At 39.9% G+C, this 17749-nt stretch overlaps 1 protein-coding gene across 2 annotated transcripts in view; it reads right to left on the bottom strand.

Annotated features, from left to right (window-relative positions):
• Positions 1-3386: 3386 nt before the first annotated feature.
• The window catches only part of rabep1 (rabaptin, RAB GTPase binding effector protein 1), a 34695-nt gene continuing 20332 nt past the window's right edge, over positions 3387-17749 (bottom strand). The window contains exons 12-18 of one of the 2 annotated variants that reach the window (XM_083987267.1): positions 15291-15389; positions 13693-13833; positions 11457-11658; positions 7220-7275; positions 6381-6479; positions 5790-5906; positions 3387-4639 (exon numbers count right to left, since the gene is read on the bottom strand). In XM_083987267.1, the coding sequence (XP_083843393.1) occupies positions 4538-4639; positions 5790-5906; positions 6381-6479; positions 7220-7275; positions 11457-11658; positions 13693-13833; positions 15291-15389 (816 nt within the window). In that variant the 3' untranslated portion in view covers positions 3387-4537. The remainder of the gene's footprint in view (positions 4640-5789; positions 5907-6380; positions 6480-7219; positions 7276-11456; positions 11659-13692; positions 13834-15290; positions 15390-17749) is intronic. The other variant, XM_083987268.1, reaches the window with a different exon arrangement.

Raw genomic sequence — 17749 nt, 5'->3', positions numbered from 1 at the left:
AAAGACACAAAAGTCCAGTTGACTTGATTCAATTGCCTAGAGAAGCTGCTGTTATACTCATAAATTTCTCCTTGGAGGGATGAATAAAGCCTTATCTTATCTTTTCCTTTTTCAATGGGGAGGAGGGACACAGATCCATTGTCTTATGGATGGGTCTATGATTTCACAGTATGATATGAGCTGCAGATACTTCAGCACGACAACAGGCTCTAAACATAGATAAAAGTAATGGCAAAGTGGGTGCTATTAATTATAAATTAGCCAATTAATACATGATTGGTGCAAGGTTGGATTACCAGCTGGACAATATGGGCAACCGTCCAAGTTGCACCATTGAAGAAGAAAAGCCATAAGCTGTGATTGGTCTGACGTCCTCCACCTTGCAGATTTGTCTTGCAGAGGGTCCCTGCACCAAATAAATTTTACAGTTTATTCCTTAAGTTATTATTTATTCCATTAAGTGTGTTTCATCAAACTGCTTCCATTTTTTGTCAAGCAATCCATACACAGGAAAACTGCATCATCAATTATTATCATTATCCACACATCTGACAATTATTTTTCATTTCCAACTTCTCCTCATTCCAACAAAGACCAAGTTACCAAAGTTTGAATGTATGTTTTATTTTAATCATCTTAACAAATCTTTCAAAATGCTCCTGCACGTGCAGTTGGCCAACCAGTGGTTTGTTAAAAATGTTTTTTTGTTTGTTTTTTCATTCAAACTCAGGACACCAATGCAGTGGGCTGTACTTCATAGCACATATCATTTAAATGTCATCGTATTCATCATTCAGCGTGCTGCTCATGCCTCTCTTTCATGTATGAGTAAAATTACAACTCCTTTTTCTTCTTGGACAGTTTAAATGTGACAGGTGGATTTGCCAGTTCATGTCGCCACATGACCAGGAGTCCACTGGTTTCTGAATGCTGACGCCGACACAACGGCGTCTTAATTAAAAGCCTGAAATTACAGTTATTTACAACTACATTTTTTTTTAAATCTCTAATTGGTTTGACAGTTTAAAACTATTCAAGCTAGATGATCATTACTTTTTCTTTTCTTTTTTTTTTTCAAAATTAGAATATTTAAATATCCTGATCCTTGAAAAGTCAAAATTCCTTTAGACTGGATGGATATTAAGTATATGTAATTTTAACTGGATGTTGTAATTTCTTGTAAAGATCACTGATTGCACATGAAAACATCAGTTTAGTCCTGGTGCAGATCGAATGAAAAACACACAACGCTTTGGTTCATAACAGTAACATGAAAAGATACAAGCTGCACCTGAAAGCTCAAACTGTGCACAGTCAGTATCAATTACAACAAAAATATTAATTAAAAGTATAGTACTTAAACCTAATTTCTTTTTTTTTAATGCAACCCATATTGCAGGATGAAATGTCACACTTGAGTTGAAATTTTAATATCAATTTATCAGAAACGACTTTTTAAAAGTAATTTATTGTCAATGCATATTGAGGCAACAACTATTACAGCTTCATAAATTATTTCAAGGTTGTGTACTTTGATGTTTAGATGCTAAAAAGACTGTGGTGAGACAGGTTTTTTTTTCCAGTAAACACGTGTTTAGAAAAATTACAAAAAACTTCATATCTAGTTAGTTAGAAAGAAATCTGGGCTTTGAATGTGCTTTATTTTTTGTAGTGAATCCATATTTATGCTTCAAACCCAAAGTAGTACACAGTGTGAGCTTTCAGACATTCATCTCTATCTTCTATCATTTTTAGGGAATCATACCTTTTGAAATCAACAATCTAGCAATGTTAGGAATTATTCAGTAAAAATAAATCGACTCTTAAGCAATGGCATGGTGACCGGCGAGAATCTTCAGAGAGGATAAGCCCCAAATTCTGTTACCATGACGGACCAGACGTTCAATTAAAGGGACGATAATGTCAGCAAATTAAAAAAAAACAACACACCAAGCCGATGCGGTTTAAGGCCATCCGAGAAAATAAAACCTCCAGGATTCACACTGTAAAATTGAGTTCCCACTAGTTCTCAGTCCGTGGCCAAACACAATCACCACAAGCCAAAAAAGACATACAGTTTTCTGTCAGTGCAACTCAGGCTGGCTTGCCCACACATCCACACTATCTCATAACACATTGCATGAAACTATCATAAATATCAACTCAAGATATCTACAGTATTGACATATACAACAGAACGAAATGTAATACATGCAAAAAACAAAAACAGTGATCAACATGTCCTTAAAACATACATTGCTGCTGTATGCATGTGCAGTAAATATATATATATATAATGTTGTATATTGTTTTTAATTGCAATGCAAAGACAATCCCTCCCTCCACTTGAGGATTTTTTTTTTCTTTCCAACAGGAGAAAATGTATCCAGACTCATATTTTCCATTAAAACTATGTTTGCAGCCTGGTGTGGCCAATAGTCTCAAACAAGCCCTGAACTGAGTCACCGTCATTATTCAGAGCACACGATGCTCTGGAAGTGGTTCACATATTTAGAACATTTTGGAAACGCTGAAACTGCTAATTGCGCTTCTCAAAAAAATCATAAATTTTCCTCTGTCTGCATGTTAGAAAGCAAAGTGGAAAGTTTCACAACAGTTGGAGCTATTGTTTTGCCATTTCTGGCTAATTTCTCACTCAGTAGTTTGTGTTTTTTTCTAACTGTGAATATTTTAAATAATATTTGTCTGTGCTCATTTAGTGGAACTCCTCGATTTCTAGCATCTACGGTGGAAACTTTACAAATGCGGGTTAACCACCTCGAGTTGTGGTTGTCTAAACTGGTTGAATATGTAATAAACCCGGACACAGAACATGAAGCTACTCATATTCTGGCATTTATCTATTCAATAAAAAAAATGATGCGCCAAAAACATCCCAGTGTCGCTGCTGTGTATTCCTGCTGTCTCCTGTGGTTTAGATCCTAGTCTTCAACTGCCCAAATTAAATATGGATTAGTTTAACAAAAAAAAAAGGAATGGGACAGCACAATTGTAAACTTTTAGTATTAGCCAAACAAAACCATATTCAGCTCATCACAGAGTCTGAAACTCCTTCTATATCTGCATCCAACAATTTGTGTAACTTTCCGAAAAGGTACGGCAATCATTCTGGCCCACTTCTGGCTCATCTCTGGCCCAATTCTGGCTCACTTTTGGCCCATTTCTGGCCGGCAAAGTGAAAGCAGTAGGCATGCAGGATGAAGTCGTGCAGCCGAATTAGTCCAAAGCAAACTGAGGCCTGTGTGGAACATTAACCGTCCTAAAACACTGGATTATGCTCCATAAGAACCAGTTTGTACGACGCCCTGTCTGATGATGTCTGAATCTCTCAACCAGTGAGTAAAAATCTGCTCTTCACAGGGAGGTGACAGTTTTAATGACTCTCAGATGGTCAGAGAAATCAGTTCTGCTTCAGTTGCCACTTCCCAGTTAAACAGGCCAAGACTTCTCTCTGTTGTGCCCCTCACTGACCTCTGACCTCCCTTGTGCCAGTACTGGGTGATGGTGTGCTCTTCCATTATAGTTAATTAAAAGCCGACGAATATGATTTAAGAGCTTCTGAATTTCATTAAGAAAAAGTCCATTCAAAAAGCCGATCGTTAAAAGGAGCCGAATGTTTGCATTAAAATCTACTATTTTCCATTTACACCTTAATGTCGATGCAGCAATTATCCTTCAATCTTTTCTTACATCAGCTGGGTTTCAACTAGTGTTTCCTGACACCCGACAAGTAAAACTCACAATTTGAACACTATTAAAGTTTCTCCACTGTATTTCTGCAGCTTCTGTCACATGTTTAGAGCAAAATCCAAAGCAAGAGAAGAGGAGAGTATTGCTTGTTGTGTGTTATGTTCCTTTTTCTTTTTTTAAACCAGTTAAGTTACGTGCATGATTTTCCATCCTTCATTGTGTCTTAATCGTAGGTTCAACAGGGTGAAGTGACCAGAACAAGGTGGAAAATGCGACAGAAAAAAAAACACAGCCAGAAATGGAAGGAAAACAAAACCAAAAAAAAACAGAAACACAGGGTCAGTGGAACAAGGAAGCGATTATCAACCGCTTTGAGAACAGAGGGAGAAACATTATGCATCCGTTTGTTTTTCTATTTACCTGGAGAAGAGAAGTCGCAGATGGAAAGTGCTTCAGAGGATGACAAACCTTTTTGGTTGAGCTAATACAGACAGTCATATCTACAGTAGAAACGAGACACAGACAGACCCACACACAGATGGACTTCCACTGCCTCCGTCCACAGTCACACATTTAGTTATTTACATTTTTTTAGTAGTGTTCTTCTTCATTACTCTATCCGTGGTGTGTTCAATGACTTATAATGTACACAAGAGGACACTAGCTCCTTGCGCCGTGACCGTCCTTGTCCATGTCCTTCCGAGCTCTTCCACGGTGGTTAAGGTAGTAGGAGGACGGGGGAGGGCGGGGTCAGATCAATAATGTTATTGGGCCAGTGAAAGAGAAAGGGGGGAATGAAACTGAAGGCAGTTTTCATTGGGTGGCATCATGTCTCTGGAAGTTGGTTGATGTCAGTCAAGTTGGTGTCATTGAGGATCACTCTGATTCGATCCAAGGAGTCCGCCTGTCGTATTCGCTCCAACTGTACCTGAGGACGGAGCCACATGATACTGTTAGAAAAAATATTCAGCTTAATATCTCGTTCATATCAATTTCCTTCAATTAAACACCATATTCCACACATATTTTACTTTGCTTAATCCTCATGCTTGTTTTGAAGTTTGCAGTTGTTTACCCAATCTACTTTCCCTTAAGTAAATTTAAGTTTTCTTTATCTCATAATTATTACAGGAGAATTTCAAAAAAAAAAATTGCAGCTGTTTTTACAAGTAAAGCAAAATATACAACACACACTATTAAAGCAGAAGTAAGTGATATATTTGTGTTAATATAAGTCTTAAATAGTTATATCTTCCGACAGCAATCACTTACATAGAGTGTTTGGTCTGAAACACGGGTCTCTCAGTCCCTCTGCTCTGCTCTGAGCCGAGGAGAAAACATTTATCGTATCCTACAGTTTTTATCCAATGAGGAGAGAGAACGGCATGCAGGGCTGTGTGTGCAGCCAAGGGACGCCGTGAATGTGGTGACGTAGGGACGAGGACTGTTATGGTGCGTTCAAGGAAACTCGTATTTTTCCGACCGTGAAGTCGTACCAGTTCGATCTGGTACGAGTTCACGGGTCGGAAGTTACGAGTGGCCGTTATAGTGACTTTCACCGGTAAAACAGGTCGGAAAAACACGAGTGGGTTGCCTGGAACGCTACAAAGTCGTAAGTTGTGACTTGAAGCTGTAATTTACGATTTCAAAAGCCTGCCTGGAACGCAGCATTAGCGAAAACGACCGGACCACTTACTTCTGCTTTAAGTCTATTTGGCATATGTTATCAAAGTCATTAATGTTTAACTCTGGATTAATAAAATCATCTACAAAGTGATGATTAATGATTGTATTTTCATTCTTGATTTATGATGAATTCATAATATTACTGATAAATTGTTGAAATTATTAAAAAATCCGTTACATTTACACAATGCTTTAACAATTACTTGATAATCAAAGTGGTATCTGATAACAACAAATAATAGAACTCATTCCATTTAAACTAAACGAGCACAAGACAAATGTTTGACTGTTTTCTGTTCATCAGAGCTTCTGTTCACCCATGAACACAGCAGGTTGGGTTTGATACATTAAGATGACACAGGTCACTTTGACACTTGACGACTGTTTCTTACCTGAAGAGTCTGAGAAAGCTTGACAAAGTCCTTCTGAACCTGTTCACTGACGTCCAGCTCCGTTTGCAGCCGCTGAGCTTTGCCTCTTTCGTCAAGGACATGACTCTCTAGTGCACTCTGCAGCACATACACGGAAATTTGTTTAGAAAAGTCCAATCGAGCCAGTAAATTGCAATACAAGCTTTAAAGAACACAAATAAATATTTAACTGAAACACTTTTGCTGGTTAACACTGAAGGGCAAAGGCTGCACTATTGAATTGATTGTTTAGTGTCAGATTTTATTAAATTACTTATTACTCATTAAACTGGCTCCTGGGCTTAACTTTTAAAGACCAGGATGTCTTTAACAATTAAGCCCAGGAGCCAGTTTAATGAGTAAACGGGTTCGGGACGCAACCATGCAACGGAGGGAGTGATGATCAGACATCAGCTCGTCTCTGTGATTCGTTGGTTGGTACAAACGACAACATCCTTCTCTTGACTGATGTAACTTAAACAGCCTGCGATGGTATCTGCTCAGTTCAAACATGACTGGCCACAGTAAAGTAATGTGTTGGCACACCATGCAGAGACTGTGTCACACGCTGACCTTTGCAGTGGTGAGCTCTTTGAGCTGCCTCTCCAGGCTGGTCCTCAGGCTCTGGACGCTCTCCAGTGTCACAGTCCGCTCAGTGAGGCTGCTCTCCAGCTACACAAACAAAGTGACACATCAGTACACAAAGACACTACGAGTATTACACACCATTAAATTTTACAGGACAGAGGACAGTGTTAAGGTGAACCAGTCTGCATAATGCTTTTAAAGCCTTGGTGTGCATTTGAAGGTTTCTAACTTTGTTGAGCCATGAGTGGTGGTATCAAAAACAATAGATACAGATTTTCAGAATTAAAGCCTTTCAACAAACAATCTAACAAAGCAACAAATCGCATTTTATGGTGAGAAATGTTTTCACCTGTCAGCCGTGATGCAACATAATTATGGTTTTAAAGTAAGTGAAATCTCACACAGCTGTTTAAGAGTAAACTACTGAATGTGTATTATACAGGGAAATGTGAGCGTCTGAATGAAAAGAGGGGTTTTGGACACAGTTGGTAGTTTCCAGTGGTTTTATCTGCTGGAAACAAAGTTCAGGCTTTAAAATGTCAACAAGGCTAACAAGCTCAGTGGAGCTCAGGGGAACTGCAGAGTTGAGTTTATCACTATGAGCAGCTCTTTGGCATCACATGTTATAATTTGACTTTACTTTGTGCAGCTTTAAAACTCTGGATAAGAAGCAAGGACTTGATGGGGGCAACAGATGATTGTATACCAACAGGCAGGAGTACATTGGTAACGTTAGTATAATCTTATAAATGTCTTAAAGCACTCTATCTGAATCCCCATTCCTCACTGTGGTGTAATGCTGCATGATATCAAAGAGGAAGTACCTGTTCCTTCTCAGCTTTTATTCGCTCCAGCTCCGTCTTCAAACTGGAGAAGGAAGCTGTGGGAAGGAGACATCATTAAAGGATCACACGGTGCTCATCTGAATCTCAAAGCCCACGTATTCCCACTGGAATGATAATGTGCTACCTTGAAAATTATTTGACAATTTATGAATAATGCAACAAAGCCGCACCTTCAGTGAAGGCAAAGCTGCTTTTGAGATGCTGTGAGTGTTTGGTTTGTGTGAGAGAGACAGTAAGAGGTCTAAACGACAAACTCTAAAAACTTACAGACTGACGGTGTTCAAACCAGTGTTGTTGAACTTTAAGATGAGACTGGCAACCACGAAACAATGCGACATTACACAAGAGACCTGATAACAAGCAGAGTCATACAAACAAGCTACACCTTTCGTTGTAACACTGCTTTTTCAGGAAGGAAAATCCTTCGAAATTCAATGTTGGTTTACCTGGTAGTAGGGATGTCACAATTATAGATTTTCTTGGTACGATTATTGTCAGAAAAATAATCATGGTATTACGATTATCACGATTATTATGCATTAATACATTTCACAACACCACGAATGTGTAAAATCAAATATAGACAAAATATAATTACATTACTAATCTCTTAAAGCAGAAGTAAGTGATATATTTGTGTTAATATAAGTCTTAAATAGTTATATCTTCCGACAGCAATCACTTACATAGAGTGTTTGGTCTGAAACACGGGTCTGTCAGTCACTCTGCTCTGCTCTGAGCCGAGGAGAAAACATTTATCGTATCCTACAATTTTTATCCAATGAGGAGAGAGAACGGCATGCAGGGCTGTGTGTGCAGCCAAGGGATGCCGTGAATGCGGTGACGTCGGGACGAGGACTGTTATGGTGCGTTCAAGGCAGCCCGTAACTCGTGTTTTTCCGACCTGTGAAGTCGTACCAGTTTGATCTGGTACGAGTTCACGGGTCGGAAGTTACGAGTGGCCGTTATAGTGACTTTCACCGGTAAAACAGGTCGGAAAAACACGAGTGGGTTGCCTGGAACGCTACAAAGTCGTAAGTTGTGACTTGAAGCTGTAATTTACGGTTTCAAAAGCCTGCCTGGAACGCAGCATTAGCCAAACCGACCGGATCACTCACTTCTGCTTTAATATAGGACCAGTTATTAATCCCCAGGGGGAAGTGTTTGAAATATTTAAGTCATTAATTGTCATCTATACCAAATATTTAAGTTTATTTTAATCATTTTTTTAAAAAAACTAAAAACAACACACTAACATTTAAATCAATTAAAGCAGAAGTGAGTGATCCGGTCGTTTTCGCTAATGCTGCGTTCCAGGCAGGCTTTTGAAATCGTAAATTACAGCTTCAAGTCACAACTTACGACTTTGTAGCGTTCCAGGCAACCCACTCGTGTTTTTCCGACCTGTTTTACCGGTGAAAGTCACTATAACGGCCACTCGTAACTTCCGACCGGTGAACTCGTACCAGATCGAACTGGTACCACTTCACGGTCGGAAAAATACGAGTTTCCTTGAACGCACCATAACAGTCCTCGTCGCTACGTCACCACATTCACGGCGTTCCTTGGCTGCACACACAGCCCTGCATGCCGTTCTCTCTCCTCATTGGATAAAAACTGTAGGATACGATAAATGTTTTCTCTTCGGCTCAGAGCAGAGCAGAGGGACTGAGAGACCCGTGTTTCAGTCCAAACACTCTATGTAAGTGATTGCTGTCGGAAGATATAACTATTTAAGACTTATATTAACACAAATATATCACTCACTTCTGCTTTAAGTGTTACGTTAGTTAAATGGACTGTCTGTGCAGTTTCCTTTACTTTGGCGCACATCTGCCGATATAGTTCTGACATAATCTTTTTCGGAAAGTGACGGTATTTAGGAATCTGAACGATCAATTAATTGTGGCGTTTAATACTGCGATTAATTGTGAAAACAAGTAATCGTGACATCCCTACCTGGTATTTTATAATGAGAAATTAATTGGTAGTTTTGTTACTTGACCTATTGTCTGTTACAGCTGTTTATCTAAACCTCAAGTTTCTAAAATGTTACATGTCTCCATATTTGTTATTTTAAATTTCATTTTGTTATTGTATGTTTTGGAGCATATGGTTGGTCTAAACATGCCTCCGAACATGTGTTTGGCATGTTCACTATTTTTTGGGCAGATAATGATTTCACAGATCAAATATAACAAAGTAATTAGATTTTGACCCCCGGAAAAGTAGCTGCTACCTTGGTGGTGGCTAATGGGGATCTAAATGAATAAATCCCCCATTCATCAACAGTAACCAACAACTGTAGCCATAGTTTAATAGTCACGTTAGTGTTACACCAGACAAAACTGTTATGTAAAAACAGACAAACTGGACAACACAGCTACGTCCACCCTGCTACGTTTTCATTAACCAAAATGATGAGATGAGCTAGCTGAGTATCAGAAACAATATCATGTACACTGTGCATGCACAAGCCGGTGAAAACAGGAGGCAGATTGTCGACTCTGGAGTTGATTAGTTGCAAAAAATATCATGAACAAGAAACAGCTGAGAGCTGCAGAGTTAAAATGCTGATTTTTAACTCCTGGACAGATGCTAGCAAAACCAATAAGGTCCACAGATGTCTACCTTGTAGTCTCCAAAGCTGTTTTTGGTGCTTGAAAACACCAGTGTCGTGTGGACAGGAAGTGTAACGTAGCAATAGAGATGCGTTTGGAAATTAAAATGTAGTAGTGTGGACGTAGCCCAAGTCTGTCTCATACTGGAGAAGCTGACCAGTCAGCAAACAGGTGAGTACAGTCTTTTAGTAAACATTTGTAAGGTTTAAGTTCTCAGAAGTTCTTTCTATTTTTCTAAGCTAACCACTCTGTCGAGACAAAATGATACGATCCACATGGCCACAAACACAACCTGCTGTTTCCAAAAAAGCTGGAGTGCTGCTTAAAACATTCATAGAAGCAAAGTGTGATGATCTGCAAAACATTTCATCGAAAATAGCACAAGCATAAATATGAAATGCTGACCGCTCATTTTGAAGTTGATACTAGCCACAAGTTTCAAAAAAGTTTGGACAAGGTCACGTTTACCGCTCTGTTGCATCACTTCTTCTTTTGTCAGCATCTGGGAACTGCGGAGAACGATTGCTGTAATTCAGAAAGTCAGATGTTTTCCCACTCTTGCTTGTTGTATGATTTTAGCTGCTTCAATAGTTGGGGTCTTGTTTATCGTATTTTACGTTTCATACAACTTCTCAGCTTTTTTGGAAACAGGGTTGTACTTCAGTGTAAGCAACAGGTCAAACATCTTCAAATTATCCAAGTCCAGCTTTGCTCAATTAATCACCTCTCAGATAACCATGACCTGGATGACAGGATCCTCCATATATCTTAATTCAAAGTGAAACAAGTGAGAACTGATCTGTGGTGTGGCACAACACACGGTGAGGTGAGTTATCTATTAATGCACATTTTAGCCATTCCAGTTGTGAGGGAAAGCGCTACGTACGCAGTAGGCTCACTACTTTATTAGTCTGACAGCTATGCCATGAACATACACACATAGAAGCGGGTAAAGTGAGTTCATTCAAAGCTTTTGTCGTACCTTCGAGGATGTCTGAATGGCAGTGATCAATGGAGAAAGAAAAACAAAAGAAGAAACAAAAGCAGGATGAAAAAAGAAATGTCAAAAAAATAAAGAACACGTCTGCTGGGTTCCTTCCCACATGAGAAAAGTTTGCTTGCTCAAGTATTTACTAAAATGACGGGTGAGGTCAGTGGTTCCTAATCTGTTTGTCGGCCAACACATCATTTGCAATCAGAACAATTTGGGTGAAAATATGTAAATGGAAAACAATATGAATACATTTTAAAAACAAAATTACGGTGAAAATATTAATATGTTCAAAAACATGTATTATTTTAATGAGGCCTTTGATAATCAAATGGTAGACATTTTTATGTTGTATCTGCCTGGACGTCTACACAAAATACTTGTTTGCTTTCTCAAACATCCATGGCAGAAACTGGAGAATTAAAAAGTGGTCTGAGAGGAAATGATGTGGCCTGCACATGTTTGCAGGTTTGGATGTGGGCCGATAAGATTTTTTTAAGATTTGCAAGCAGGCCCGAGTTGGAAAAGGTTGGAAACCCCTTGGGTTAGATACTGACCACACAGCTGATCGATGGTTAGTCAATGGCCACACTGGACAGTTCACATGGAGTCTCACCTATCTCCTCCTTACAGCCCTCGATCTCCAGCTGCAGCGTGTCCTCCAGGTTTTCCTTCAGACACTGCTCCGCCTGGATCTGCTCCTTCAGGAAGAGAATCTCAGCTTTCAGCTTCTCCTCCATGTGATCGGCAGACGTCCGCAACGCCACCATGTCCTCACGCAACCGCACCACCAGGCCTTGGAGCTCCTGAGGAGGAACCCAACAGTGTACATTACCGACATCAATGTAGGGGACCATCATCAATTAATATGGAAGCCGTCTCCAGGCTGAGCTGTGGTCTTCTTTACTTAAACATTTGGTGAGCGATTGACTGTACGCTGAAGATACACACTTCTATATGTATGGTGATACTACTGAAACTAAAATAAAGGCTTGTTACACATATGTTTGATTGATTTATTTGCTTTTGTTTATTTAAGTGTCATGCACACTTTTGTGCCCAGTCCACGTGGGCTTATAAGGCACTAAACATTAAAAACATACATTCAAGAATGGTAAGCGTGCCATCTTAAAAAAAAAAGAACGGAGAAAACACAAAACAAAACAAAAACAGACAAGCTTCCAAGATATAAAAAAAGACAATAAACAGTAATTTATGGTTTTATGTGGGATATAATGCTTATTATTTAAGCATTATATCCCATTTTATCCCTGCTTATTATATATTACACCATCAAATAGTGAGAATGGAAAAGTGGTTGTTGACTTTCGGACCTCACTGTATGGGTATCTCTTCTATATTTCTGCAATATGAATAATGAGAGGCAACACTGCACCTGTTCTCCACATCAATATATATATATTTTTTAAATTCTGTGTTGATACAGATATAAATGTTACATGTGCAGCATGTTGCACCACAAAGGTAATAAAATTTAGCTCAACCTCCACTCAAGCACAGGCCCACTTCCCACTTCTTTTTTATTCTGCTGCAGTGCACTTCAGCGAGAGGCGATGACTAACAATGCGTGGGAGGAGATGTGGGAACCTCCTGAGCAGAGCGGCCGGTATAAAGTTGTAAAACCACAGGATTTTCACCGTGTCACGCAGCTCAGAATGGGCACTGATGCCGTTAATCACAGTAAATGAGCTGGTGGAGTCACAGAGGCATTACCACTGGAGCAATTAGCTTCTGACCATGACACTGCAGGGATTATTTTCTATATAATTTAGTGTCAGTTTCCCCACTCTCCTTTTGACATGAATTGGGAGACCACTGCTCATGCTGTGACAGGTTATAAATGGGAGAGCAGACTGTGCCTGCCCAGAGAAGAAAGGCCGTTTAGAGACAAATGCAGACACCCAGAAGCATCTCCCAAAATGAACCTCTCTTATACTAAAGTAGTTTTGATCATGGACGTCCATGTTTGACCTCAGGGTCAATGCATGTGACAAAATAATCTCAACTCGCACTGTTTATTTTCGGCCGAAAGATTCATAAGAGGAAGTAAGTGGAGCTTGAGTTGTAATTATTTTTGTCATATTAACCTCTATCACAGTAAATATGAGTCACCCATGTTTCTGGCTGGTTGTTAAAGGTCAGGGTAAACAGCACAAGTATATTTTCTTAAGTGCTATATTTGCAAGTACCGTTTGTTGACCTGTACTTTACATGAGCATCAATATGTGCCACTTTGCACGTCTAATCCATCACATGCATTTTACCAATTTAGCAACTATCTACAGTACTTTGTACATCAAGAATTTACACTGAGGAAAACATGAAAGTCAATTAAACAACCTAGCAGTGTTTAAAAGAATAAATGTTTGCTGTACAACTTGTCCCCTAGAGTGTCAGACACTCAGAACCAATGGATTCGCCAGACAATACATCCATTGTTTATTTATTTAGACAGATAAATGCATGATGCAATCTTTAATGCATGGCATTTACTTCACAGAGAGTATTTCTATTCATGTTTGAGTGTTATGTGTACCAGAGGTGAATACATGGCATGTGATCAGATTTGCATTTGGCTAAGCAAATCCTGATCTTACTGCACTTTATCATATTTTGATCGCAGGCTTGATTTTCTTATCTTATTCTACTATTATTGCTTCCCATCACCACCCAATTAAATCTCAGCTTATCAAGGGATGATATTATTATTGTTTATATTATCATTATCATTATCATTATCATTATGTGCAGTAAAGTTTTGAAGCTCATTGCCCAGCCCTAATGCAAAGGTTAAAAGAGGTGACGCGGGTCTGACATACTTGCACAGTGTTGGGCATCAGGAAGTCTTCTTGCTGCTGTAGCTCCACGTGCAGCCTGTGTTTCCCCTGCAGGCTCTCGTTGTCTCTCTGTAGTCGACTTAGTTCATCCGCCACCTGCTCCCTTGACTTCACGAGCACCGCCTGAAACGAAAGAGAAAATAAATAAATTTATTTAAAAAATGAATCACTCAATCTCATCGCGTGTTGGTCCCTCCTCCCCCTCCCTTTTTAACCTCCCGTCACGAGGAACAAGCACAACTTCAAAACATGTTGGAGAGTGACTCACGAGCCACACTCCATCCATTTCTCCCCATGGAGCTAATAATTTTCTAGGTGCAGCAACGTGACTCATTTCATGACAGCATGAAGACTCATGCTTCTTTATATCAAAGCCACATGTAGCCAGAGGAATATCTCATTGCTCTGGCAGACAAGGCTGTCTGCAAAGTCGCACTGGTGCATGTGCCGATAGAGTCTGGGGCTGCACATTCATTACTGGGACCGTCTGTGTCACATCTTCCTGTTCTACTCCCTCAATTATCTGCAAGACCAAGTGAGTAATTAGCAATGTGCTGCAGCAATGTACAATTCACAGAACTGTACATTTGTGTCGTGGCTGATGAGCAACATATTTAACTTATAAGCCGCCAAGAGCTCAGTTGTGTCAGCACATATTTGTGGTAATGAGGAACAGTGATGTTGTGCAACACTTAAATTTTCTCTCCTAAAAGCTGATTTTTAAGTTGACGATTTAAACTAGGTCTAATTATTAAATTAGGCAAATATTCAATTAGTAAACAAACAGAAACTTACTCGAAAGTAATTAATTTAGTTAATATAAAACTCAGCTGTCAGTTTATTAGGTTAATCTAGCTAATGCAGTCTAATACAACTGTCCTGCAAAAAATCCTCCATTTTCAAAATCATGATGTTCAGTTTCCAAATGAAACGGCTCGTAAAAAGTGTTGATTCACCTTCATGTTGATTTTGGAGGACATCTGTTATTTAGCCTTCCCTCAATGATATAAACGAGTAGATTTACGACATATGACTTTTTTATAAACAAAGACGAAACAAGTACTGCAGGTAGCTGAATATTTTAGCTTAGTATATCAATATCAATCAAAAGATCAAATATTAACAATAAAAAAAATTAAGAATTGTTTTAGAAAATACCTAAATATGCAATAGAACCATGCACACTGTGCAAAAAGTCTAAAAGTTTAAATCTGTGCATTTCTGTTGTGGCGGTTGAGCAACTTTTGGATATATTTAACTTGACGTTTTACCAGTAACAACTTCTGGAGCCAAGAAGAGAGGAGCAGTGATAGCACTGCTGTGGAGGCAAAGAAAAGCAGAACCAAAACACTACCAGGCAGTATGCCTGAGCCGCACTTCAGGCTGCATGTCGTCGGATAACAGAGCTGGAGTCTGTTGTCAAAACAAAATTGATATGCTTATTTGAAGAACTCCATTCTTGCCAGTGCTACTAAAATCCTTTTTGATATTAGGCTGTGCAGCATTAGAGGGAACTAGAGATCCAAACACAGCTGTCGAGAAGAGGCTACGCGAGGCTAACGGGAGAATATGCTGCTCACCATCTGTTCCTGTGTGTTCCTCTTAGCATCACTGAAGGCTTGTTGTAGTGTGCCGAGCAGCGTCTCTGACTCCTGGACCCTCTGCATGAGGCCAGACACCTGCAACACGACACAGAGGGGGAAAAAAACATTAAGACAGGAGAGACCCTGCGGCGGCTGTTCCGACCGTTACACATACATACAACGGGCCGCAATTTACATAAAGCGAGCACATGTTTGTGCACACACTGTGGCAAACTGTGACAGCTGCTGTCCAACCTGCTTATACGTGGGGGTAAAGGTAACAGACGAATGCAGCTGGTCACATCTGGAGCTCCTGGACCAAGTTCTCCTGGAGGACAGAAGTCCACGTCCAGCTGCCCTCAGACCTCCACTCGTCCCTGCCAGACTTTGTAACCCCCTTTTGTTTGACTCTTGACACGCACATTCCTATGACACTGACACATGTAGGTCTGATGATACTGACTAACTCTCTGCATACTTGTGGTTTATGACCATAAACATAAAGTGTTATGTTTAAATGAATCCTCTGGACATGGAGGTCGGACATTGCACCCACGTACAATCTGTGGTTGAGAGAAATGGCAAATATGCTTCACCTGGAGAGACTGAGACTTTATAATGAAGACAAGGGAGACATGTTTGAGAAGATGTGGGACCCTGTACTGCAACTGTTTCAAGGGCTAATACTGTATGTCACTCTCCGAGTCATTTTACTCTTCACTTTGTATAGGTTTTTGAATATGTACTGTATGTCTATTTTATTGTCATGACTGTGGCTTCTGTTATTTCTTTACTTGTGATGTGCTGATTCTGTTCATGTTTTTTTTATTTACTTGTTAGTTTTCGGGGTGGGGGAAGGGGGGCAGGGTTTTTTTCTATTATCTATAATGTCCTGTGTTCTTTGTTCACTTGAAAAATAATAAACATATATTTAAAAAAGAAAATTGTACATGTTTGTTTGGTAAGCCCCCCCCCCCCCCTTCAGCGTGTCAATGTATGTAATGCAGGAAACAACAGCTATAGCTCATGTTGTGACACTGTGGAGCCGATGTATTCCTCTCAGGTGCACCGCAGCGTCCCCGCAGGTCCTCATCAGATCATAAAGCATGACAAAGGATTATTTTATTTGTTGCTGCTGCCGGTGGGAATGCTGCCATCCTCTACACGGTGTCACACTGTGCAGGATTTTAGATGCAAGACCTAGAAAACTCCTGCCTAAGCAGAAACTGGGATCTGCTCTCACGACTCAAGGTGCAGAGCGAGAAGTGCATTCAAGTACGGCAGCACACTTATTTGCTTAATCAGAGGCCTGTGGTGCATCCTGAGGGGTGGGGGTGTGGGGGAATCCATTATCACACATTAACAGTTACCGTAGTGGTTTGGTGAGGAGGACTATCAACAATGTGGGGAAATCACATCGTCTCCTCCCATCCTATTTCAAAGCAGCCCACTTCCATCTGTTGTACTATGAGCTAGGGCATGTATGAGAAAAATATTCTCTAACTACAAAATGTATTTTGCATGCATCTATTTTGATAATCAATTAATGATTTTTCAAGTGAAAATACCAAGAATGAACCGTTTCTTGCTTCTGAATTATGGAGATTTAATATGTCTCTTTGTCTTCTGTGATAAATATCTTTGGGTTTTCAACGGTTCCTCAGAAAAACTGCACTTTGAACTCGAAATATGAAATTATAACACCTGTTTATCATCTAAAATGAGAAAATAAGAAGCAGACAAACCACTTAAGAAACCACACGACACACCAATAACTGTCAGCTCAGGCCCAGCTGTGCATCCAGCTGTGCTATAATAATATCACTAGTCAAACTGGGGTTAGGGTTAACCACCTCTGCACGGTGATGAAGTGACGTCATGATTCTGCTCATCATGGCTCCCACGGCACAGCTAATAATAAAATATGTATGTGATGTCTCAGGTTAAAGTTCAGATCTGTTGGAAAGAGGATTATTCACGCTGCTGTTGCCCTGGTAACCTGCCGTTGTCGGGGAAGTAGGCAGGAATAGATGGTGAGACACAATGTTAAAAAATGATACTTATGAATTACCCCTTTTTCTTTCTTTTTTACCCTGAGACCTGAGTTAGACCCCCCCCCCTCCAAGTCTGATTTCTGTACCTAGACATAAGTTTGCTATTATTTTGGGTCTAGTTGCTCAAGATTAAACCAGTGGGTCTCGTATGAGCAGTAACACTTTCACAATGCAATGAATCACTGAGAGTAGAGACGGCAGCTGGAGCACAAACCCACTGCTTTCAGACGCTGTAAAGGGAGCTCGTCAGTGGACGGAGAGGGTCGGCGTGCAGCATAAATCTTCACTTTAGCGCCAGAACATAACAGCTGAATCAGTTAGTCAAGTGACAGAAAATTAATCAGCGACACATTTCACAACCTCTCAGGTATTTCAGCCATTTTACAAGCAACTTTCTCAAGC

The sequence above is a fragment of the Trachurus trachurus genome (assembly GCF_905171665.1).
Source record: "Trachurus trachurus genome assembly, chromosome: 14".
NCBI classification, from domain to species: Eukaryota; Metazoa; Chordata; class Actinopteri; order Carangiformes; family Carangidae; genus Trachurus; species Trachurus trachurus.
The sequence above is the reverse complement of the archived record's forward strand: the minus strand, read 5'-3'. Positions and strand labels throughout refer to the sequence as shown.